This window comes from Scyliorhinus canicula, chromosome 7 (genome assembly GCF_902713615.1).
Source record: "Scyliorhinus canicula chromosome 7, sScyCan1.1, whole genome shotgun sequence".
Lineage (NCBI taxonomy): Eukaryota > Metazoa > Chordata > Chondrichthyes > Carcharhiniformes > Scyliorhinidae > Scyliorhinus > Scyliorhinus canicula.
Genome location: NC_052152.1, coordinates 92,186,137 through 92,208,722, shown reverse-complemented (window position 1 = coordinate 92,208,722; position 22,586 = coordinate 92,186,137). Strand labels below are relative to the sequence as shown.

Sequence of the window (22,586 nt, the reverse complement as noted above, 5' to 3'; positions counted from 1 at the left end):
TGGTACAAAAGGTGAAGTCACATGGGATCAGAGGAGAGCTGGCAAGTTGGATACAGAACTGGCTTTGGCACAGAAGACAGAGGGTAGCAGTAGAAGGGTGCTTTTCTGAATGGAAGGCTGTGATGAGCGGCGTTCTACATGGATCAGTTCTGGGACCTTTGTTGTTCACAGTGTATATAAATGAGTTGGAAGAAAATGTAGCTGGCCTGATTAGTAAGTTTGCAGACGTCACAAAAATTGGTGGAGTTGCGGATAGTGAAGAGGATTATTAGAGGATACAGCAGGATATAAACTGGTTGGAGAAATCCGGACAAGTGTGAGGTCATGCACTTTGGATGGTCCAATGCATGTAGAGAATTACACAGTAAATGGTAGAACTCTTCTGAGTATTGACAGGCAGAGAGTTCTGGGCGTGCATGTTTACTGATCACTGAAAGTGGCAACGTATGTGGATAAGGTGGTCAAGAAGGCATGCGGTATGCTGGCCTTCATCAGACAGAACAGCGCATTGAATATAAAAATTGGCAAGTCATGCTTTGGAGAGGGTACGAAAGTGGTTTACTAGGATGTTGCCTGGTATCCTGGTATGGAGGGCATTAGCTATGAGGAGAGGTTAGCTAAACTCGGTCTGTTTTCACTGGAACGACGGAGGTTTGGAGGCGACCTGATAGTGGTCTACAAGGTTATGAGTGGCATGGACAGAGTGGATAGTCAGATGCTCTTTCCTAGGGTAGGAGAGTCAAGTACTAGAGGACATTGGTTTAAAGTGCATGGGGAAAAGTTTAGAATAGATGTGCGAGGCACGTTTTATGACACAGAGGGTGGTAAATATATGGAACACGCTGCGTGGTGAGATGGTGGGAGCCAGTATGATAATGGCATTTAAGGGTCATCTAGACAAATATATGAATAGGGTGGGAATGGAAGGATACGGACTCCATAAGTGCACATGGTTTTAGTTTAGGCAGGTACCATTGTCGGCGCAGCCTTGGAGGGCCGAAGGGCCTGTTCCTGTGCTGTATTGTTCTTTGTTCTTTGTAATTCATGATTGTAATGGAGATAGCAGTCTGTGGGAATGTTTGCCACACATTGTACAGAGAAATGTAAACTCACTGACAGCAACATTTCAATTTCCTGTGCATGTGTGGACTTCCAAAATTGCTACCATTTTCAGTTTCTCCAACATTACCACAGCAAAATCTGGGCCAATGTCCTTTTCTTTACCTTTCCATTCACTACTAAAGCTTACCTCTCAGATGTGTCTCCCTCAGTCTGGAATGATTCTCATCTTTTGTCACAACTCAAACCATCGATGCTAAGGATCAGCTTCATTGCTTTCCTTTGCATCTCTTAGAGTGGCTGTGTCTATTCTTTGCTTCCCAACGAGCAGGTTTGGAAACAGTAATCGCGGTGCATGAGGACTTGTGGTGCAGTGGACCAGAAGGGCTGAAAGCTCTGGGTTCGAGTCCCGTTCCATCTTGATGCCCATGGGAGGTACATTCATAACCTGGCTAAACAGTTGATTATTGGCCTGTAATTGCTTTCTGATAGTGGATGGTAAGAGTGGGAAAGTTTCTGGGTCAGCCACACTGCAGAAGGCAACGTCAAACTACTGCAGTACTTTGCTGAGGATAACCGTGGACCAATTCAATGGAAGTTCATCGTTGCCAGGGCATGGTACCTGAAGGAGGAGGAGGAATCATGGTGTAATGGGATTAGAACACCTCAGTTTAATTGCAACTTTCATTCTATGATTTTGGCTACACTATAGGCTTTGTTGCTTGCTGCTTTGTAGTTACTGAATATGTTGAGTGTTAAGTCGATTAATATTTCTTGGTTCCGTTCAACATTTCCCTCAAAACCGTTCATGGGAATAAGTGTTGTGCATTTTCCAGTACTTTACACTTGTCTGCATTTTATTTGTCGTTACAAATTCAACAAACAATTGGAGATGCCGTGGTTCTGACACTGAATCATAGAACTTACAGCACAGGAATGATCTATTTATCCCATCAAGCTGCAATGGTATTTCTGTCCATATGGGCCACCAAATCTAAACCCACAATCTGCTCTCCATAACGAGATAATACTTCTAATCCAAGCAAGTATCTATATCCTTGTTTGTGGCAAAAAATGTTACATTATAAGTACATACTACATAGTTATTTTAACTTCCCCTTTGATTCGTTGTGATTATCATAAATTTGTGCCCTGTTTTACTACCTCACGAATTAGTGGAAGCAACCCAAAATTTACCTTATCATAGCTATTTTTAATGTTCAAGGCCTTGACCTCTCTTTAAAACTTTCAACCCAAGGGCTATATCTAATGGTTGTCACTGTCTAACCCACTCAGCCACCTGAATCACAGTTATTTAAATGTATTGGGCCTGGTCCACTCAGATTAAAGGTATTTCAAGGTGCTGCTGCAGTAGGTGGATGATCCGAAATAAAAACAGGAAGCGCTGAGAGAGAGAAACAGAGTTAACATTTGAGTTCAGTAATATGAATTGTTTCAACCCCAAAGAAGACCTGGTGACTTCTTTTTCTAGTACGTTCTGTTTTTATTTTAGGGGCAGGATTCTCCTTTTCCCCCGCCAAGTGTTCCTCTGCTGCATTTGTAGGCGACAGGACTTCCCATTGAAACCATCCCACGCCAGCATCCACAGTGTTTGCTCTTATATTAGGTTGATAATGTGGCCCTTCATAGAATAACATAGAATCCCTGCAGGGCTGGTTTAGCTCACTGGGCTAAATCACTGGCTTTTAAAGCAGGCCAGCAGCACGGTTTGATCCCCGGACAAGCGCCGGAATGTGGCGACTAGGGGCTTTTCACAGTAACTTCATTGAAGCCTACTCGTGACAATAAGCGATTTTCATTTTCATTTCAGAATGAGGCTTTTCCATCCATTGAGACAGCGTCAATCCTCTGAAAGAGCACCCTACCTATTCTCATGACCCCCACCCTAACCTCATAATCCCATCTAACCTTTTACAACTAAGGGGCAATTTAGCATGGCCAATCCACATAATCTGCACATCATTGGACTGTGGGAAGACGCCAGAGTACCTGGAGGAAACCCACGCAGACACGGGAAGCATGTCAAACTCCACACAGTCACCCAAGGCCGGAGTCGAACCTGGATCCCTGGCACTGTTAGGCAGCAGTGCCAACCACAGTGCCTCCTTGACCCTTCATCCTCATGATTGGGTTTCAAAACTGACTCAGTCTGATGGGACAACAGTCTGTTTCCGTGAAAAGGATGTTCCACGCCTGATTCCTAGTGGACAGCAGCCCAGAATGAAAAAAACTGCCAGTAGATGGGCAATCTCATTCAGAAATGCTGTTGCTGGATATTGGAAATTGTTCCACTTTCCAGTGGCAACATCCCTCAACTTTAGCAGAAAATAATCAATATATGTCGCATAACAATTGCAAACATTGGGCGCGATTCTCCCAAAACGGGAGAAATCGTAAGGCTGGCGTCAAACCCGGGCAGGTTTGACGCCAGCGCGCCCCTTCCCGACCGGGAACCGATTCTGGTCCCCGGTCGGGGCTAGCAGCCCGACGCCGTAAGCTCCGGCATCACGGGCTTAACGAATTTCGTTAAGCCCGCTTGCCGGAGTTAGCGCCGGCTGACGCGTCATATGACGTCAGCCGCGCATGCGCGGATTGGAAGACTCCAACCCGCGCATGCGCGGATGACGTCATCGCGTATTTGCGCGAAACCCGCGCATGCGCGGGCCGGGATGCCCCTCAGCCGCCCCGCGAATGGATACTGCGGGGCGGCGGAAGGAGAAATAGTGCGCGGGCATCGGGTCCGCTGCCCGCGATCGGTGCCCACCGATCGCGGGCCCATGGCACCCTTGGCACGGCCGTGGTACTGCCGTGCCAATCGCTGCCATGGTTATAAAAAGCGAGTTGTTCCCGCCGTTTTTACGAACGGCCAGACCAGGTGTGTTTGCCGTTCGTAAAAACAGCGTAAAGGGCTGGGACTTCGGCCCATCTATCAGCTGTGAATCGCTGCCGGCCGTAAAAACACGGCGGCAGCGATTCGTGTCGGGAGTTGGGCGGGGGGGAGAATAGCGGCGGGAGGGCGGGAAAAATGTCGGGAAGGCCCTCCCGCTATTCTCCGACCCGTCGTGGGGGGGCGGAGAATCGCGCCCATTGTCTCTATATCCATGAAAGATTAATTTCAGAACCTAATTCTATTACAGTAAATGGTTCCAATCCCTGTTCCACCTCCAAACTAAGTCTGTACTAAATGGACCCATACAAAGACAATCTGAATTTGGGACTTATGTTTAATTTTACACAGGTGTACAAATTGTACCAACTTGGAACTCCACTGGGCCTTGTGCATCCATTCTTCTTCTTCATAAAACGTGAATACAAATGTTATTCTTTTGTAGAATAGGGGTAACTTTTTTCTCAATTGATCCTTCTGTAGCTGTACTGTGGCATAATATACCTCTTCCCATTATACATTGGAATTGTGAATAATGGTGTCTGATAGCAGCTGAGGTAGAAAATGCAGCAACTACATGTACCGATAATGAACAATTCTTAGGGAATGTGACAGGTTTGTGGGACTGTATAAACAACAGGATTAGCTGTTAACAATATTCAAGCTGATCAGTAAAAGTCAGAGTGAGACAGAGATCAAGTGAGTAGTGAATTAGGTCCATGTGGTTGGTTTTGCCAAGTCCTTTTCAGGTTTAACTATAGGTTAAGAATCAAGATCTGAAATTGTACTAACCTTCAAGTAAATTAAGATCGTTTGTTAAGTGGAGAACAGTGGGGTGCGACAGTTAACTGTCAATCACCTGAAAGCAGTTTGTTCAAATGCTGTCAATGACTGCAGCAGGAAGCTAAACTCATCAGTAACTCAAGAGGGATGAGAAAAAGACAAACCACACATATTTTATTTTTTATTTTTTGAGTACCCAATTTTGTTTTCCAATTAAGGGGCAATTTAGTGTGGCCAATCCACCTAACCTGCACATCTTTGGGTTGTGGGGGTGAAACCCATGCAGACATGGGGAGAATGTGCAAACTCCACACAGACAGTGACCCAGGGCCGGGATTTGAACCCAGGTCCTCAGCAGTGCTAACCACTGCGCCACATGCCACCCTCAAACCACACATTTTGTTGGAGGTGAGTAATAGTAGGGAGAGGAATTCACTCGTGGCAGTGGTCTACAAACCCCCTAAACTCTCCAAACAGTAACCACAATGAAGGGAAAAGTACACAGGCAGAATTATTGGGTGCTCATGATAAGGGAATGGCAATTATTCTGGATAACTTTAATCTACATATAAACTGCAAAAATCAGATTGGCCGTTGTAGCCTGGATGAGAGTTTACAGAATGCTTTCAAGATAGTTTCTCAAAGCAGCACCTTCTGGAACCAACCAGAGAGCCGTTTATATTAGACTTGCTATTGTGCAATGTGAAAGGATTAATTAATGACCTCAGAATGGAGGCAGCCTGAGGTAGCAGCGACCACAATATGGTTGAATTTTACATCCAGTTTGAAAGGGAAAAAAGTGGGTCTCAGACTAGTATTTTGAACTTAAAGGCAACTATTTGGGCATGAACACTGAATGAGCTGAAATAAACTGCAATACTAAGTGTCATAATATACACCAGTATATCATGGTGCAGACACACACTGATGGACACACACAGGGACCAATTAACATGTACAAACACCGCAGCCAATCACCAGTTAGAATACACACACTATAAAGGCAGAGGGCACCACGGTTCCCGCTCATTCTGGGTGCTGCCTCTGAGTGTAACAAGAACTCATCCAGCCCAGCACAGACTCACACCACGTGCTGAGAGAATCAACTGGTTCGGACAAGGCTTAGGTCTCTAGTTTAAGTTAGCGCCATTTAGACCCACAGTCATCGTGTGTTAGTTAGTTAGAAGTAGTTAATAAAATTGAGTTGAACCTTCATCAGTGTTGGAAGTGTCTGTTCATCTCTCAAGTCTACACTAGCCAACACTTCACTAAGCAAGGGGATACATCAACAGACAAGCAGTGGCAGAAATTTAAGGGGATATTTCAGAATACTCAGTACAGGTATATTACCACTATCAGCCAATGTACACGAAGAGGCTGGTAACTGTGTAAAACCCCTCAGACTGTGCACTTAATCATAACCATATGTACTGTATTGAAGAATGCAATATGACCGATTTAGATTGAATAGGATTGTATTCTCTGCAAGAAAAATATTGAAATGTCTGTAATGTTCTCATTATTGAATTGAAGCACCCCAGAGTGCATCTTGATCTCTGGAGAAAACGTAAATATCATTGTACTTTCTTGTTATGACAATGTGTGATGTCTCTTTCAGATAGTGTATGATATATATTTTTGCAACAAAAAAAATCTTCCTACCATAAAGAAACATTTTAAGGAGAGGACCCACTATTTGTGGTTAACTAAAGTTAAGGAGGACAGCACGGTGGCTCAGTGGGTTAGCCCTGCTGCCTCACGGCGCTGAGGTCCCAGGTTCAATCCCGGCTCTGGGTCACTGTCCGTGTGGAGTTTTCACATTCTCCCCGTGTTTGCGTGGGTTTTGCCCCCACAACCCAAACATGTGCAAGGTAGGTGGATTGAACACGCTAAATTGCCCCTTAATTAGAAAAAATTAATTGGGTACTCTAAATTTTAAAAAAAACTAAAGTTAAGGAAAGCATCAAACTTAAGCAAAATGCATATAACTGCGCAAAGACGAGTGGCAGGTCAGGTGATTGGTCAGAATATAAAGAACAGCAGAGAATAACTGAAAGTTAATCATGAGAAAGAAATTAGAGTATAACAGGAAGCTGGCTAGAAATGTAAAAGTGGAAGGCAAGGATTTCTGCAGGCATTTAAAAAGGAAAAGAGAAGTAAAGTTAGTGTCGGTCTTCCAGCAACGATGGAATGTCAATTGTAAACAGGAAATGGTGGAAAAAATGAACAAATGTTTTGCTTATCTTCGCTATAGAGCAGGGCTTTTCAAAGTGCAGGTTGCAACCTGCAGGTGATTCGCGCACAGGTGTCAGAAGCGTCATAGAATCATAGAGTTTTCAGGTTCATGCAGAAGGAGGCCATACAGCCCATCGAATCTGCACCGGCCCTTAAGAAGAGCACCCAATCCGAAGGGGCAGCAGAGAGCACAGAGTCTCACTCTATGCAGATGACCTGCTCCTCTACATTTCGGACCCACAAAGCAGCATGGACGGAATCATCGCGTTCCTGAAAGAGTTTAGCACCTTCTCAGGCTACAAACGCAACATGAGAAAAAGCGAGATCTTCCCGGTACACCCACAAGTAGGGGGGAGGGGGGGGGAGGGGGCAGCACTAATGGGACTGCCGTTTAAACAAGCCCGACACAAGTTCCGCTACCTGGGGATCCAAATAGCCCTTGACTAGAAAGGGATCCACAAATGGAACCTCACCAGTCTGACAGAGGAAGTAAAGAAGGACCTGCAAAGATGGAACACAGACCCATTTTCCCTCACGGGGAGAGTCCAGACGATCAAAATGAACGTACTGCCCAGGTACCTCTTCCTACTTCGATCTATCCCGATCTACATCCCCAAGGCCTTTTTCAAAGCACTAGACAAACTAATCATGGCGGTCGTATGGGGGGGGGGGGGGGAGAAAGAATGCAAGGACCCAAAGAAGGTTCTACAAAAGACAAAATCTAGGGGGTGGCCAGCCCTCCCAAACCTAAAATTCTACCACTGGGCGGCGACAGCCGAGCGAATAAGGGGATGGATCAAAGAGCCAGAAGCCGAGTGGGTGCGTGCGGAGGAGGCCTCCCTCCGGGCCCTCGCCACAGCGGCACTCCCATCTCCATCCAAAAAACACTCCAGCAGCCCGGTGGTGATAGCCACCCTCCAGTCCTGGAACCAACTACGGCAGCAATTTGGCCTGACCAAAATGTCGGACAAAGCTCCCATCTGCAACAACCATAGGTTCACTCCAGCGCTGACTGATACCACCTTCAAAAAGTGGGAGCAGGACAGAATGACACTGACAGTCAGGGCCCTATACACGGACGGCAGGATCGCAACACTGGACGAACTGACAGAGAAATTCCAGCTAGCCAGGGGGAACGAGCTAAGGTATCTACAACTCAAAAACTTCCTATGAAAGGAGACAAGGACGTACCCACTACTGCCATGACTGACATTACTGGAAGAGTTACTGGACGCAAGCATCCTAGATAAACCGTAGCGAAATGTATGGATGGGGCAGCACGGTAGCATGGTGGTTAGCATAAATGCTTCACAGCTCCAGGGTCCCAGGTTCGATTCCCGGCTGGGTCACTGTCTGTGCGGAGTCTGCACGTCCTCCCTGTGTGTGCATGGGTTTCCTCCGGGTGCTCCGGTTTCCTCCCATAGTCCAAAGATGTGCGGGTTAGGTGGATTGGCCATGCTAAATTGCCTGTAGTGTCCTAAAAAAAAGTACGGTTAAGGGGGGGGGTTGTTGGGTTACGTGTATAGGGTGGATACGTGGGTTTGAGTAGGGTGATCATTGCTCGGCACAACATCGAGGGCCGAAGGGCCTGTTCTGTGCTGTACTGTTCTATGTTCTATATTCTATGTATGACCGACTGGTAGAAAGGGCCGACACCGTACTGGACGCAACAAGAAAGAAATGGGAGGAAGACGTGTGGATTGAAATAGAGTGGGGACTCTGGAGCGAAGCACTGCATAGGGTCAACTCCACCTCCACATGCGCAAGGCTCAGCCTGCAGCAACTAAAAGTGGTACATAGAGCCCACTAAACAAGAACTCGTATGAGTAGGTTCTCGATCGTGGGAATGATGTACCATCAATTCACTACAAGACGATGAGAGCGAGTGAACATAGGCTTTATTATCCAAGAACTTGCCTGCCTGTGACTGCTGTAACAAATGAGCACCGCCCCCAGGTGGCCGATCTATATACCGTCCGGGGGGGCGGAGCCAGAGGCAGAGCCCACCAGGGTTCCAGTACAACACATGGAAGGAGATCATATTACCATTCACTGGCCATAGGCCCCAGTACTATACAACTTATATTATGGTGAATACATTCACCACAGGCAATAACGCCCAACGGCAGCTGCCACCATTGAAATCGAGAATGGCGGCCATTATCAGCTTTTAAATGAGAAAAAATTAGGCTGTGTGCAGTCTTTTGATCATAATCCGGCAGCAGTGAGCCGGTCATGCGCTCTGCACGTACACTTGATCTCAAGGGCCCTGTAAGTACAAGCTTTTGGTGCAAAATCACAAAGAAGAGCTTCTTCCATCTTCTAGCTGCTCGCGAGCAAAGCAAGAGCACTGTGAAGATAAATTATTTTCTTACAAGAAAGAAAGAAAGAGACGGCCAGCAGCATAGATAGGCAGAGTACCTACTGGCCAGGATCTCACATCTGTTTCTGATAGAGAGAGCTGTCAGGAGAATGCAGGGCAGGACAAAGCAGCACCAGTGTTAGCTCTATACAGAACTTCAGGACCTCTTGTTAATAGGCTAAAAAAAAAGAAACTTAACTCGGGAATAAATAAGTATAAAGAAGATTTCTTGAGGTACGGTTTTGTCAACTGCGTCAATATAAATAAGGATGCATGTCCCTTGAGTGTTATGCAGGGAAGTACTGGCAAATGAGAGGAGAAGTTTCAGATTTTGAAAGAGAAGTGGTGATGAAAACTTCCTTTTGAGGTTGAGACCCCAGAGTACATTATTAACTTACAGCTGACTACAAATGAAAAGACAGCACATTAAAAACACGCCAAAAACTTATGAGGCTTCAACATTGTGGCGTAGCATCTCCCAGGAGTATCCAGTGCTGAGTAAAATAAGCATTTTGTCGCTCTTGCCCTTCATGACGACCTACACGTGAGAGGTTGGATTTTCCATTTTCATATAGGAACTCTGCACCTGATAAGCACATTGCCCTCTCCTCCTGTGAACCTGATTGGAATGAGATAATGAGGACCAAGCAGGATCCCCTTTCACATGAAAGGGCAGTGAACGTGGCATGGGTCACGAAGGTCAGCTGGCGTGGGTCATGAAGTTCGGCTGGTTTGCAAAAGTGATTCCGGGAAAAGAAAGTTTGAAAAACACTGCTATGGAGAATACAAAAATCATTCCAATAGCGGCTGTAAATCAAGGGGTGAGGGGGAGAGAAGAACTTGATGAAATTACAATCATAGGGAAACAGTAGTGAGCAATTTGTTGGAACTGTGGACTGACAAGTCTCCAGGCCCTGATGGACTTCATCGTCAGGTCTTAAAAGTGGTGTCTAGTGAGGTATTAGATTATTGGTGTTAATTTTCCAAAATTCACTTGATTCAGGATAGGTTCCATCAGACTGGAAAATAACACATATAACCCTTCTATTCAAGAAGGGAGGGAGGAAGAAAACAAGAAATTAAAGTCCAGTTATCTTGACGTCTGTTGTGGGAAAGGTGTACGAGTTGATCATTAAGGAGGTTGTAGCTAGGCTTAGAAAAACTCAAGACAATCGGGAAGAGTGAGCAGGGTTTTGTGAAATGGAAATCATGTTTAACTAATTTACATGAGTTATTTAAAGGAGTAATAATAAGTCCTCTCTGGGGACTGCCATTAACACTCTTTCCCCTTGGTATCTGTGGCCATTAGCACCCAGTTTCCCTGGGTTTCTGTGGCTATGACTCATCTTTCATTCTCACTCCACAGTATAAAAATTTCCCACTCTCTCTGCCTGTTAGCTTTGACAAAGAGTCATCGGACTCGAAACGTTAGCTCTTTTCTCTCCCTAGAGATGCTGCCAGACTTGCTGAGATTTTCCAGCATTTTCCCTTTTGTAATAATAAGTCAGCTTACATTAACATTGCAATGAAGTTATTGTGAAAGGTCCCTCGTCGCCATCTTCCTGCGCCTGTTCGGGTACACAGAGGGAGAATTCAGAATGTCCAAATTACTTAACAGCACGTTTTTTGGGACTTGTAACATGCACTTTGGATAAAGGGAAGGCTGTAGATGTGTTCAATTGGATTTCCAGAAGGCATTTAATAAGGTGCCACATCAAAGGTTATTGGGGACAAAAGCTCATGGTGTAGTGAGTGCCGTATTAGCATGGATAGAAAATTGGATGGCTGGCAGAAAACAGTGTATGCATAAACAGGTATTTTTCTGATTGATGGAATGTGAATACTGGAGTCCCACAGGGGTTTGTTGAGGCTGGGGCCTCAACCTTTTACTATTTATATTAATGACTTAGATGAGGAGAGCAAAGGTATGGTAGTCAAATCTGCAGATGATACAAAGATAGGAAGGAAAGTATGTTGTGAAGAGGGCATAAGGAGGTTGCAGAGGGATATAGATAGATTGAATGAGTGGGCACAAGTCTGGCAGATGGAGTATAACATGGGAAAATGTGAAGTTGTTCACTTTGGCAAGAAGAATAAAAATAGCAGAATTTTATGACTGCAGAATTCCAAGGTGCAGAGGGATCTAGGTGTTCTAGTTTATGAGCCACAAAACGCCAGTTTGCAGGTACAGCAACTAATTAAGAAGGCTAATGGAAGCCATTCCTTATTAAGAGAGCGATTGAACATAAAGTACGGATGTTCTGCTTCAGTTATACAGGACATCGGTGAGACTACATTTCGAATATTGTAAGCAGTTTTGTTCTCCTTATTTAAGGAAAGATGTAAATACATTGGAGGTGGTTTAGAGAAAGTTTACTAGATTGATACCTGAGATGAGCAGTTTGTCTTATGAGGATAGGTAGGAAAGACTGGGCTTTTTTCCACTGGATTTTAGAAGAGTGAGGGGTAATTTGACTGAAGTATGCAACATCCTGAATGGTCTTGACAAGTTGGATGTAGAAAGGATGTTTCCTCTTGTGGGGGAGTCCAGAATAAGGGGGCACTGTTTAAAATTACGGGTCACCCTATCAGACAGTGCTGAGGATAAATATGTTCTCTGAGGGATTTGCGACTTTGGAACTCTGCCTCAGAAGGTAGTGTAGGCGGGGCCATTGAATATTTAACGGCAGAGTTAGATAGATTCTTGTTAAGCAAGCGAATCAAATATTATTGAGGATAGATGGGAACGTGGAATTCAAAATAGAAATAGATCATTCATGATCCTATTGAAAGATGTAACAGGCTTGTGTGGCCAAATGGCTTATTTTGTATGTTAGTATGTATTCTGGTAATTATTCCTCTTATTCATTCTGTACAGTATAAACTAGCCATGAGGAAGATTTCATTTAGGGTGTGATATTCCCACTGTGTCGTGCCCGATGTCGGGTGAATCGCAGGAGTGACCGAAATCGGGCACCCGACTCGCTGTGCCCGGCACGAACTGGATAACGGCATCACTGGGTGTGATCTAGATAATGATATTTAAATGAGCCTTATAGCTCATTTAAATATCTGGTCGCCATATTCACCCGGCACCCAGAAGTCAATGGCTGCACCTGCGAGGTCGTAACTGGCCGTTGTTTACCACTGGTTTCCACAATCGTGGACCAGACATGATGGCACCTCAGGGGGTCATGCAGGCCATTAGAATTACCAGATATTTGGGAATAGGGCAGTGTAGACCCTGGCACTCCCCTGGCACCTGGGCTCCTTGACACGGCCAACCTGGTTACCGCCAGGATGCCTGCTTAGCGCTGCCAAGGTGCCTGGCTGCCAGATTGGCACTTCCAAGGGCTGGGGCCATATGCATGAGAGGGGGGGTGAAGGGTGGCTTGAGGGGGCCAAGGAGGTTGGGGCAGGGGGAGGGGGAAGGGTGCCTGAACGGGGGGTGTATAAATTGGGGCAGCCTTTCAAAATGGCACCCCATTTGTGAGGAGCCATTCCTGCTGGCGAGCTGAGCTCCCTATTGCAGGAAATCTTTCCAAGTGTGGCTTCGATGGGCAGAAATTTTCCAAGGCCCAAAAAAACAGCTAAGTGCTGTTGAATAGCGGTGTCGATCCCGGCACTGCAGCTGCCGAGAAACATCCTGCCAAACGCGCACAAAACTGGACCTAGAATATTTTCCAGTGAATCGCGGCCTTTCTTTATCTCTGGCAAAACTACAAATATATTCTGATTTTGTTAGAAATAGCAAACATGGCAGGTTTTCCCATTAGGTTTACAATGTCTTTAACACACAAAAATCAGAGGAATTGTTCTCCTGAAAGCATGAATCCTTAACCGTTGCTAATATTTGATAAACTTACAGCGACCTCTTCACAGTACGGGAAGATTTCCTCTATGCACCATGCCTAACAAATATTAAAGCCATTTAGAAAGAGGGAGTTTATAATTTAATGACATTATGGACAGAGATGTTTTCTCTTCAGATTTCATGTCATAATGCTCAAAATATAAAGCACATTGGCTGTTGAGCATCCATTATCAGAGAGCTGCTAGCTCCTAACAAAATTCAATGGGCGGGATTTACTGACCATCAGTAACCTGCATGCTTTTTGGTGGTGGAGGCAACCCGTCAGCGGGATCTACCGACCCCGCCATATTGAACAGGATTTCCCGGTGACAGCACCCTTCATCGCTGGGAAACGCGTGCACCGTCCTGGTACCGGAATTTCCTGCCGGTGTGCACAGCCGGTAAATGCTGCCCAATGTTGAATGAATTATTGGTGACCAGACATGCATATACCCCATTCTTGCAACTACTTTCTCTGCATGCCCACTATTTTCAGGTTATATTTTATGTTGTTATGGGATTCACGAGGTGGACGTTTCCCAATGATTACTTCATAATGTACCAGACAGTTTTGAGAATGCAAATCCTGCTCTAACATTAAAATAACAGATGTTGTTTTTGGAGGTGGGGGCTGAAAGATGTGAAATTATTGGAGGCCCCATTAGGCCCAGAGGAGATTTTGGCAGGTATTGGGCTGAGGCAAATGGGGAAAGCTCCTAGGCCTGATGGGTTTCCAGTGGAATTCGATAAGAAGTTTGCAGATCAGCTGGTTCAGTTACTGGTAGACATGTTTAACGACTCTCTATCCAGGGCATCCCTGGCGCCGACACTTTTGCAGGTCTCCATTTCGCTGTTATTGAAAAAAGAAAAACGACCCAACAGAGTGTGGGCCATATAGGCCTATCTCGCTATTAAATATGGATGCCAAGATCTTGGCTAAGGTATTGGCGGTAAAGGCTGGAGCCCTGTCTCCCTGAGGTGATTGTAGAGGATCATACAGGCTTTGTCAAGGGCCGGCAGTTGTCAAGCAACATTCAGAGGCAATAGAATGTGGTTCCCTGCCCCTCTGAGGAGCCTGCACCGGAGGTGATTATCTTTAGATGCCGAGAAGGCATTCAACAGGGTGGTTTGGAGGCACCTGTTTGAAGTTTTGGAAAGGTTCGGTCTAGGGCCAAAATTGATTTCATGGGTACGGTTGTTGTATAGGGCCGCCTTAGTGTTTACCAATACCTTGAGTTTCGAGCACTTCCATTTGAAAAGGGGGACTAGACAGCGGTGTCCATTGTCTCTCCTCTTATTTACATTAGCAATTGAATTAGCAATTTGCCATACTTTGAGGGCTTTGGGTGAGTGGGAATGGATAAAGAGAGGAGGGTGGAGCATAGGGTGTCTCTACATGTGAACTATCTGTCATTATCTGCTTTATGTCATGGACCCGGTCCCCACTATGGGTGATATAATGGAACTATTGAGAATTTGGTTCACTTTCGGAATACAAGCTGAATCAGGAAAACAGTGAACATTTAGCAGTTACACCCCCCCCCCCCCCCCCCCCCCCCCCCCCCCACCACCACACCCCGGGCCACCTCCAGGGAGGGCAGTCAGCTTGGGGATGTTGCCTTTTCTCTTGGCCAGCTCTAGCTTCAGATTTCTGGGAGTTCAGCTGGCCCATGATTGGCCCTGGCTGCATAACCTGTACGTCACACATTTGGTGGATGAGGTTAAGTCTGATCTGCAAAAGTGGAACAACTGAGAGCTAAAGCTCGGTGTCTTGTCAATGCGGAACATCAACAACATTTTGGGGCCTATAGATATCAGGTGGTGGTTATGAGTTGAGCGATTGCATAAAAGATGGCTTTCATCGAAGAACTTTGACAAGGGCCTTTTAACCCCATCATACGGGCATCAAAAGTACTCATAATCCCCCAGACTAATCACAATCGATCGCAATGCCAAGCAGAATTGGACAGAGTCAGCCACCCAGCAGAAAAGCCAGTAAAGACAAGGGGAGAGAAACTTCAGCCTCTGAGGAGGGAACCACATGTGGAAACACAGAACCGACGAGGGTCGACCCTGCAGAGCTCCGAGCGCAGACCCAGACGCTGATGGACAAATTGACGGGCTTCATCACCTCTGAGCTCCAGAAAAGACCTCCCGATAGCCATTGAGGTGACAGTGGAGGCTGTGACGGCCCTCATGAGGGAGGCAATGGACAATATGAAGCGGAGGCTAGAGGTCTAAAAAATACAACATTGGACCTCAGAAAAGCTGCTACGGACCAAGTGGACTGGATCGTGACACTCGAGGCCGAGGTGGCGAGCCTGGTCAAGACCCAGAAAGGGTTAAAGGATAAAGTCGACGACCAAGAGAATCAATTACGTCGGCAAAACCTCAGAATCACAGGGCTGCCGGAGGGAACGGAGGAGAGAAAGCCCACAGAATTCATAGCAGCGATGCTTAGGAAGATGGTGGCGAGGAGGGCTTTGCCAAGCCCCCGGAGGTAGATCGTACCCACAGGTCACTTCGGCAGCGGCCAGGGCTGGGGAACCATTGCGGGCAATAATCGTGAAGCTGCACAAATACCAGGACAAAGGGCGGATCCTTGTTTTAAATTTTTTCATGGGATGTGGGGAGTCACAGGCTGCGCCAGCATTTATTGCCCTGAGAGGGCAGTTAAGAGTCAACCGCATTGCTGTGGGTCTGGAGTCACATGTAGGCCAGACCAGGTAAGGAGGCAGATTTCCTTCCCTAAAGGACATTAGTTTTTAACCACAATCAACAATGGTTTCATGGTCATCATTAGACTTTTAATTCCAGATTTTATTATTGATCCTGAGGTGGATGAGGTGCGCAAGAGGGTGCAGCAGGGTACATTGCATGTATCAAGACATTGGTGCTGACCTGGCCAAGCGCCGGGCAGAATTCATTTTTTTCTTAATTTAGAGTGCCAAATTCTTTTTTTTTTCAATTAAGGGGCAACTTAGCGTGGCCAATTCACCTAACCAGCACATCTTTTGGGTTGTCCACAGGCAGTGACCCGAGGCCGGAATTAAACCCAGGTCCTCAGCGCCGTGAGGCAGCAATGCTAACCACTGCATCACTGTGCAGAATTCAATGGTGTCAAATCAGTGCTGTCCAAAAGTGGGGTATGAACCCTGCCAAGGTATGGGTCACATACCAGGGTAAAGAGCACTACTTTGATGCCAACACATTTGTAGGGAAGTACAGCGAAGGAGGAGGCCACAGCGTGCCTCCCGGGAGTGAGGGAGCACCTGGCAGAGGGGAAGTGAAAAACAAAACTTCAGAGGAAACAAAGGGCGAAAAGGCAGAGGACGGGGAGGTAGAAAAGAGGGTAAAGCCAAGGAAGGAGGGAGGGGCGAGGAGGGAGGAACACAAGGGTAGGGGAATACAAGGGGGGAAACAAATGGGAGGTAGCGAGAGGGGGGAAGAGTGGAGCGCTGGTTGCAACAGACAACATGTGGAGATGGCAAAAATGAGGAAGTAGTTGACAGCCATCTTGAATGTCCCGTGAGCAAGGGCAGGCCGGACGAACAGGGTCAGGCCCACACGGTGAGTATAGTTGACCCACAAGAGAAGGGGATGGAGAACAGCCCCTCACCCAATCCCACCCCCCCCCCCCCCTCACCAATCATAGAATATGAGGGGCCTCAATGGGTCTGTGAAGAGATCCAGAGACCTTGACCATCTCAAGTATCTGAGGTTGGACATAGCCTTCCAACAGGAGACACACGGAAGAGAGAGGGACTGATTGTGTAAGGAAGGGCTGGGAGGGACACATGTTTCATTCCTGTTTTGACATGAGGACAAGGGGGACGGCCATTCTAATCAACAGAATAGTTTCATTCACGGTGGCGAGTGAGGGGCCGCGGGGAGGGGGTGTTGGTGGTGGGGGGAGGGAGCATACGTTATGGTCAGCAGGACCCTGGAAGTTGCCCCCGTAGTCTTAGTAAATATATACACCCTGAATTGGACGACACAGGATTCGTCAAATATATGATGGCCAAAGTCTTGGACCTAGATACCCGGAGACTTATCATAGGGAAGGACTTTAGCTACATACAGGACCAACAATGGACAGATCCAACCCCAGGACAGGAACTGTGTCGGGGGAGTGGGGTAGCCCCATATAGGTTAAACCATTCCAGATAAAAATAATTCTCTTTCTTCTCCCACATGCACAAGGCCTCCTCACGTATAGACATTTTAGTTGTAGGAAAAAAATGCTTCTACGGATAACAAAGGCAGAGTAGTCCGCAATTGTAATCTCCAACCACATTGGATTCAGTTCTCCTCACTGATGAGGAATTCTATACAAAGAAATCCTATGTCATCGAGGCTTATGTAACCTCCAACCAGAACATGGAGGTCTCACCTGCTACATTCTGAGATGCACTGAAGACAGTGATCAGGGGAAAAATCATAGTGTATAGGACGTTTAGGGACAGGAAAGAAAGGGCAGCGAAGCAGCGGCTGATCGACTCTATTCTGGAGATGGATCGACAGTACTCCATAGTCCCCACCATGGAACTGCTGGCGGAAAGGAAAAAGCTACAGATAGAATTTGATCTGCTCTCAGCAGGAAGGCAGTCGACCAGCTTCACCAGCTCCACCGGGCCAAGGGGGCCTTCCACGAACACGGAGAAAAGGCCAGCTGCTTGCTGGCACACCAGCTAAGAAAGCAAGCAGCAGCAAAAAAGATAGCACAAGTTAGGGACAGAAATGGTAGGTTGGTAGCAGACCCAAATGCGGTCAACGAGGCATTTGCAAACTATTACTGAGGGCTAAACACCTCTGAATCCCTGAAGGGGGTCTCGGTGGTGGAGCAGTTCCTTGACAGACTAGATATACCGGTGGTGGGGGAGGACAGGAAACAAGGGCTAGAAGCACTGCTAGAGCTGGGTGAAATCGTGGAATGCATTAATTGCATGCAACCAGGGCAAGTGCCGGGACCGATTGGGATGAAAGGGAGCTCCCGTATAGCAGAGAAGCAACGGGGAGAAAGGCCATTCGCAGGAGGGGACACGGATCCCCCCCCCCCCCCCCCCCCCCCCCCCCCCCACACACACCCATACGCACAAATGTAGTTATAAACAATATAAAGTGTTCTGGCAGTAATTGTAAATACATATGTAAAATTGGGTGTAATTCTTATTACTAAACGTTAAAAACCCCAATAAGAACACTTTTTTAAAAATAGGGTATGATACGCCCTAATATAAAGATATGAGAGAACTGGAACTACTGTCACAGACGTGGTGGCAGCTTGTGGTACTTGTCATGGTGTTGTTATTGTTTTGGTTATTACTACTGTTTTTATAATGTTTTGCAAAGTTTTGATATTAAATGAAAAAAGTGAGACAACCTTCCATTGTCCTTGGTGGGTAGAGTCCAATCTATCTGAAAATAAATTTGAAACTCATATTTTCTTTTCGCTGTAGAAAGAAAGGGTGAGCTCACAAGGGTTAGCTCACAAGGGTGAGCTCACAAGCGTTAGCTCACAAGAAGGTACAGGCCGATGCTGAAATCGGGAAAGGCGATTGGGCGGAGAATAGCCTCCGACGGCAAAATCGCGGCAGGCACTGGTTTGACTCCAAATCGCGATTCTCCGGCACCCCGGAAATGGCGTAAATGCGCCACACACTGTCCTCTGATGGGCTGTGTTCCCGACGGCGCGATCCATGTGTGCTCTCAGAAATCGTGACCCAAGGCATGCTGGCTGCTGAGACAGAGAGAGATGAGGAAGGTCATGGAGAGAAGCAACTGCGGGCTGCCGGCCCAACATATCCTGTGCTGGCCTGGGGATGGGAGGTGCCCTGCCAGGGCTGGGGGGCTTTGGGGTTACCCCAAACCGTGCTGCTGGCAGGCCCGCTCTGGTCTCAGACAGGGTCTGTATGCTGACGGCTATGGAACATAGGGACTAAACCATCTCCATTTGGGACTATGCCACATCACGCTTTGACTGTGCTACCACCCTCTGGGTCTGTTTTACATCAGTAGGTGACTGCGCCATTTCCCTCTGTCTGTGCAGTGCTGGCCAGCACCTGGGAACTGCCGCCAATATTCTCAGCCATGGCCTGCTGTGACTGGGCCACGCCAAGGCGTGCCACTGCAATGTCCAGATGGCTCTGGCACATGGCAGCCTGTGAGAGGGCAGCCCTGTCCTGAACCTCGGCCACCACCTGCACAGAATGCCCCAGGCCTTGGACATGCTGATCCTTAGCCGAAACCATCACCCCCAATGCTGTCACCACAGACACCACCCATGCGGTGTTGGCCTGGGTGGCACACATGGTCGGCACTACACCCTGCTCGTGGTTGGACTCCTTGAACTGCGCCCGCAGGTGCTGGATGCTCGACGACGACCCCTCAGGTAGTCCCTGGCTCTCTGACTCCATCTGCACTGTGGCTGGGACTGAATGTTCCAGAAGCCCAGGACGGTAGCGAGTTCCTGGGGCCGGCCTGCCCTCCGGTCGTCCGGCACCTCAGCTGCTCCTACCTCCACCTGCTGTACCGGATCAACTGTGTGGTGTACAGTATAGTGTCCTAGGAGCCCTTTGACTATAGTGGTAACCGAGGTGAACATCTCTGGGATGGTGGAGGGTGTAGGAGACAGCTATGACAGAAGGTCAGTGTCATCCTCCGACCCGAGCTCCGGGGTGTCCTGAGTATCGGGCGGAGGGCTGGTGTTCGGGCTGCTCTCCCCAACAGTGCTCAGCTGTCTTGGGGGGAGGGGGGGGGGGGCGCACCGGCTCTGGCACTGGCTGTGGGTGGGGGCTGCCGGATGGACCGGCCCCAACTCTGGCAGGTCCTGCAAGACAAAGTATGATTAGACAGCGGACTAGGGGGGCGTGAGGAAGGGGTTGGTGGTGAAGGGTGAGGGTGGTGTGAGGGTGAGGCTGATGTGGGGGGTGAGGCTGGTGTGGGGGTCTCAACACAAGTGTCATGGGGAATCACAACTCAACGGGGTCTGACTTCCTCGCCCGTGGCCGCACTCTGGGCCGCCGGCACATGTTCAAGGCCCTCTGCTGGTCCCCCTCTGGTCTTCTCCCGCTGATGGGGTTGTGCGCGGCCTTCTCCTGGGGAACACACACACACAACAACAACACTTTTAGACGGTCTGACACATGCAGCCCAGGGGGTGGGTAGCTGGTGGCCTCAGTGTCCTGGACACCTGGCCATGGCAGCTGATATGGGTGCTGGCAGGGGATCTGGCTTTCCTCCCGGGGGGGTGTTTAGTGTCAGGGGCACAGCGCTGCCAACTCACCATGGCCGCCCTGAGGAGTCGTGCACTTTTTTTCCTGTACTGCATGCCGGTCCGGACGACATTGCCCACTGTGCTGATTGCCTCTGACACCTGTGCCCAGGGGCAGAGTACAGGTTCATCCGCCTCTCCTCCACTGCATCCAGGAGGGTCTCCAGCTCGGTATCGGTGAAGCATGGCGCTGCTCTCCTTCCAGCCATCTTGTTGGCTGGGACGGTGTTTGTGGGGGGAGAGTTGTTTATCTGCGGCTGCAGCTTGTCAGCCTCCTGAGTGTCAAACACAAACCCAGCGAATCCAGCACCATTTCTAGTAGAATTGGTTGTGTTCCAAATTGCGGTAGCGCTAGCCCATTAGTGGTATCGGAATCAGTGCAGGTTTGGCACACATCTTTCTGTCACTGATGTCAACACTTAGGGCTGGATTCTCCGATTTTGCGGCTATGTCCGGAGGAAGTGACTAGATTTACGCTGAAAAAGTCAGTGGTGCCCCCGCACCGATGCTCAGCCCAGAGGGGGCTAGCAGCCACTTCACGTAAAACCCCCGGCGTTCCGGACAGAAACAGTCGGAGAATCGGCAGTTCCATGGTTGCGCATGCGCACAGCGACGACTTGCAGCGGTCGCGACGTACAACATGGCGCCGGCCGTGTGCGAATCGGCCTGCCAGATAGTGTCCCCCCGTAACCGCCCCTCCCACCCCCATACCACCCCCCTCCAGTCCCCCCGCTGTAGCACCCCGGCCAGTGGAACAGCTCTCCCCCACCCTTCCCCCCGACTGTTGGACACAGCCACAGCCACCACATGACAAACATTCAGCACACACGTCTCCCATGCCATCGAGAAGTCGGCCCATCATCCCAGCTGACGTCCTGAGGCCTTCCCAATGGTGTGCAGCGTACCCACCGATGATGCCGCCCCCGATTTCAGCATCAAAAGGGATTCTCCGCCCGATCGCCGAATACAATTTCACCGTCGGCAAGCGGAGAATCCCGCCCCAAGTCTCAGAAAAGGAGAATCCAGCCCACTTTGTTGGAGTGATAATTCTTCACGTGAGTCTAGGCACTGAATGTTGGCTTGTCAATCCTGAGGGCATTGCAGCGAAGCCTTAACCTGCCTTCACCTCTCCTCCACACACACAGTTTCCAGTCGAGGTCACTGATAATATTCAGGATGGAGAACTTTCGCTGACCTTCCTCTCTCTATTTAAGGGGACATGGACTCTAAATATAGCAAAGTCCAGCCCCATGCAATGCAGCGGTAAGAAATTAGATAACTATTTAAACCACTCATTCTTCAGAGCAGACATTCAGCATACATTCATTTAACACAAGTTCTCTGTGCTAAAGAGAAATGACCATTATTTTAGAAGGCCCCTGTTTATTGTGCTTCTGTTCACCAATGAACAACTTGCATTCTCTTATACAAAAAGAAACAGACTCTGTTAAAGTATCATATTGAGAAAACATACAACATAAGGAACATTCATTGCCAAAAAGATACTTCTGAAATTAAATTTAACATTGCCAAAAACAGAGGTAAAAAACATCACTAGCAAGCCCAATACTTATATTTTTAAAATGTAAAATACACTAGATTACTTAAAACCTCCGAAAGAATAACACATGGTAAAAAAAGTGGAAGTGATACAACACCTACCATTTTTTCTGTTCTTGCTAAGATGTTCCACGTTTGTCTCAGTAAATTTCCATCTCCTTTCAAAAGAAACTGATCGAATATTCTTCGAATAACAACAATGTCTTGAATGTTACCTCATCCTATTTGCAAATAAAGAACGTTTTTGTCGAGTGCCTGTGGAGTATTACCTATTGTCGATCTAGGAGCAGTGATATCCAGGAGTAAGCATGCACTTCAGATAAAGTTTCGCTTGTATCAGAAGAATGAAATTGAAACTCAATAGCTAGTTCCACCTCTCCAAAGATAGCAGGAACTAGAACGTTTTGCTTGGTTGATAAACTGTAGCTATGATTTTAAGGGCTGTTTATAATGCGCACATTAAGTTTCCCAACTCTTGATTGTTGATTTTTCTCAAATCTTAAACGAGTGAGCAAAATTGGGAAAATGTTGAATTGTACTTGTGCTTAATATT

The 22,586-nt window shown here is 47.5% G+C and overlaps 1 protein-coding gene across 1 annotated transcript in view; it reads right to left on the bottom strand.

Moving 5' to 3' along the window:
- The window catches only part of LOC119969192 (toll-like receptor 7), a 50,417-nt gene extending 28,113 nt beyond the window's left edge, over positions 1-22,304 (bottom strand). Inside the window, exon 1 of the mRNA XM_038802452.1 lies at positions 22,136-22,304. Within this exon, the coding sequence (XP_038658380.1) occupies positions 22,136-22,138 (3 nt within the window). The 5' untranslated portion in view covers positions 22,139-22,304. The remainder of the gene's footprint in view (positions 1-22,135) is intronic.
- Positions 22,305-22,586: the final 282 nt, after the last annotated feature.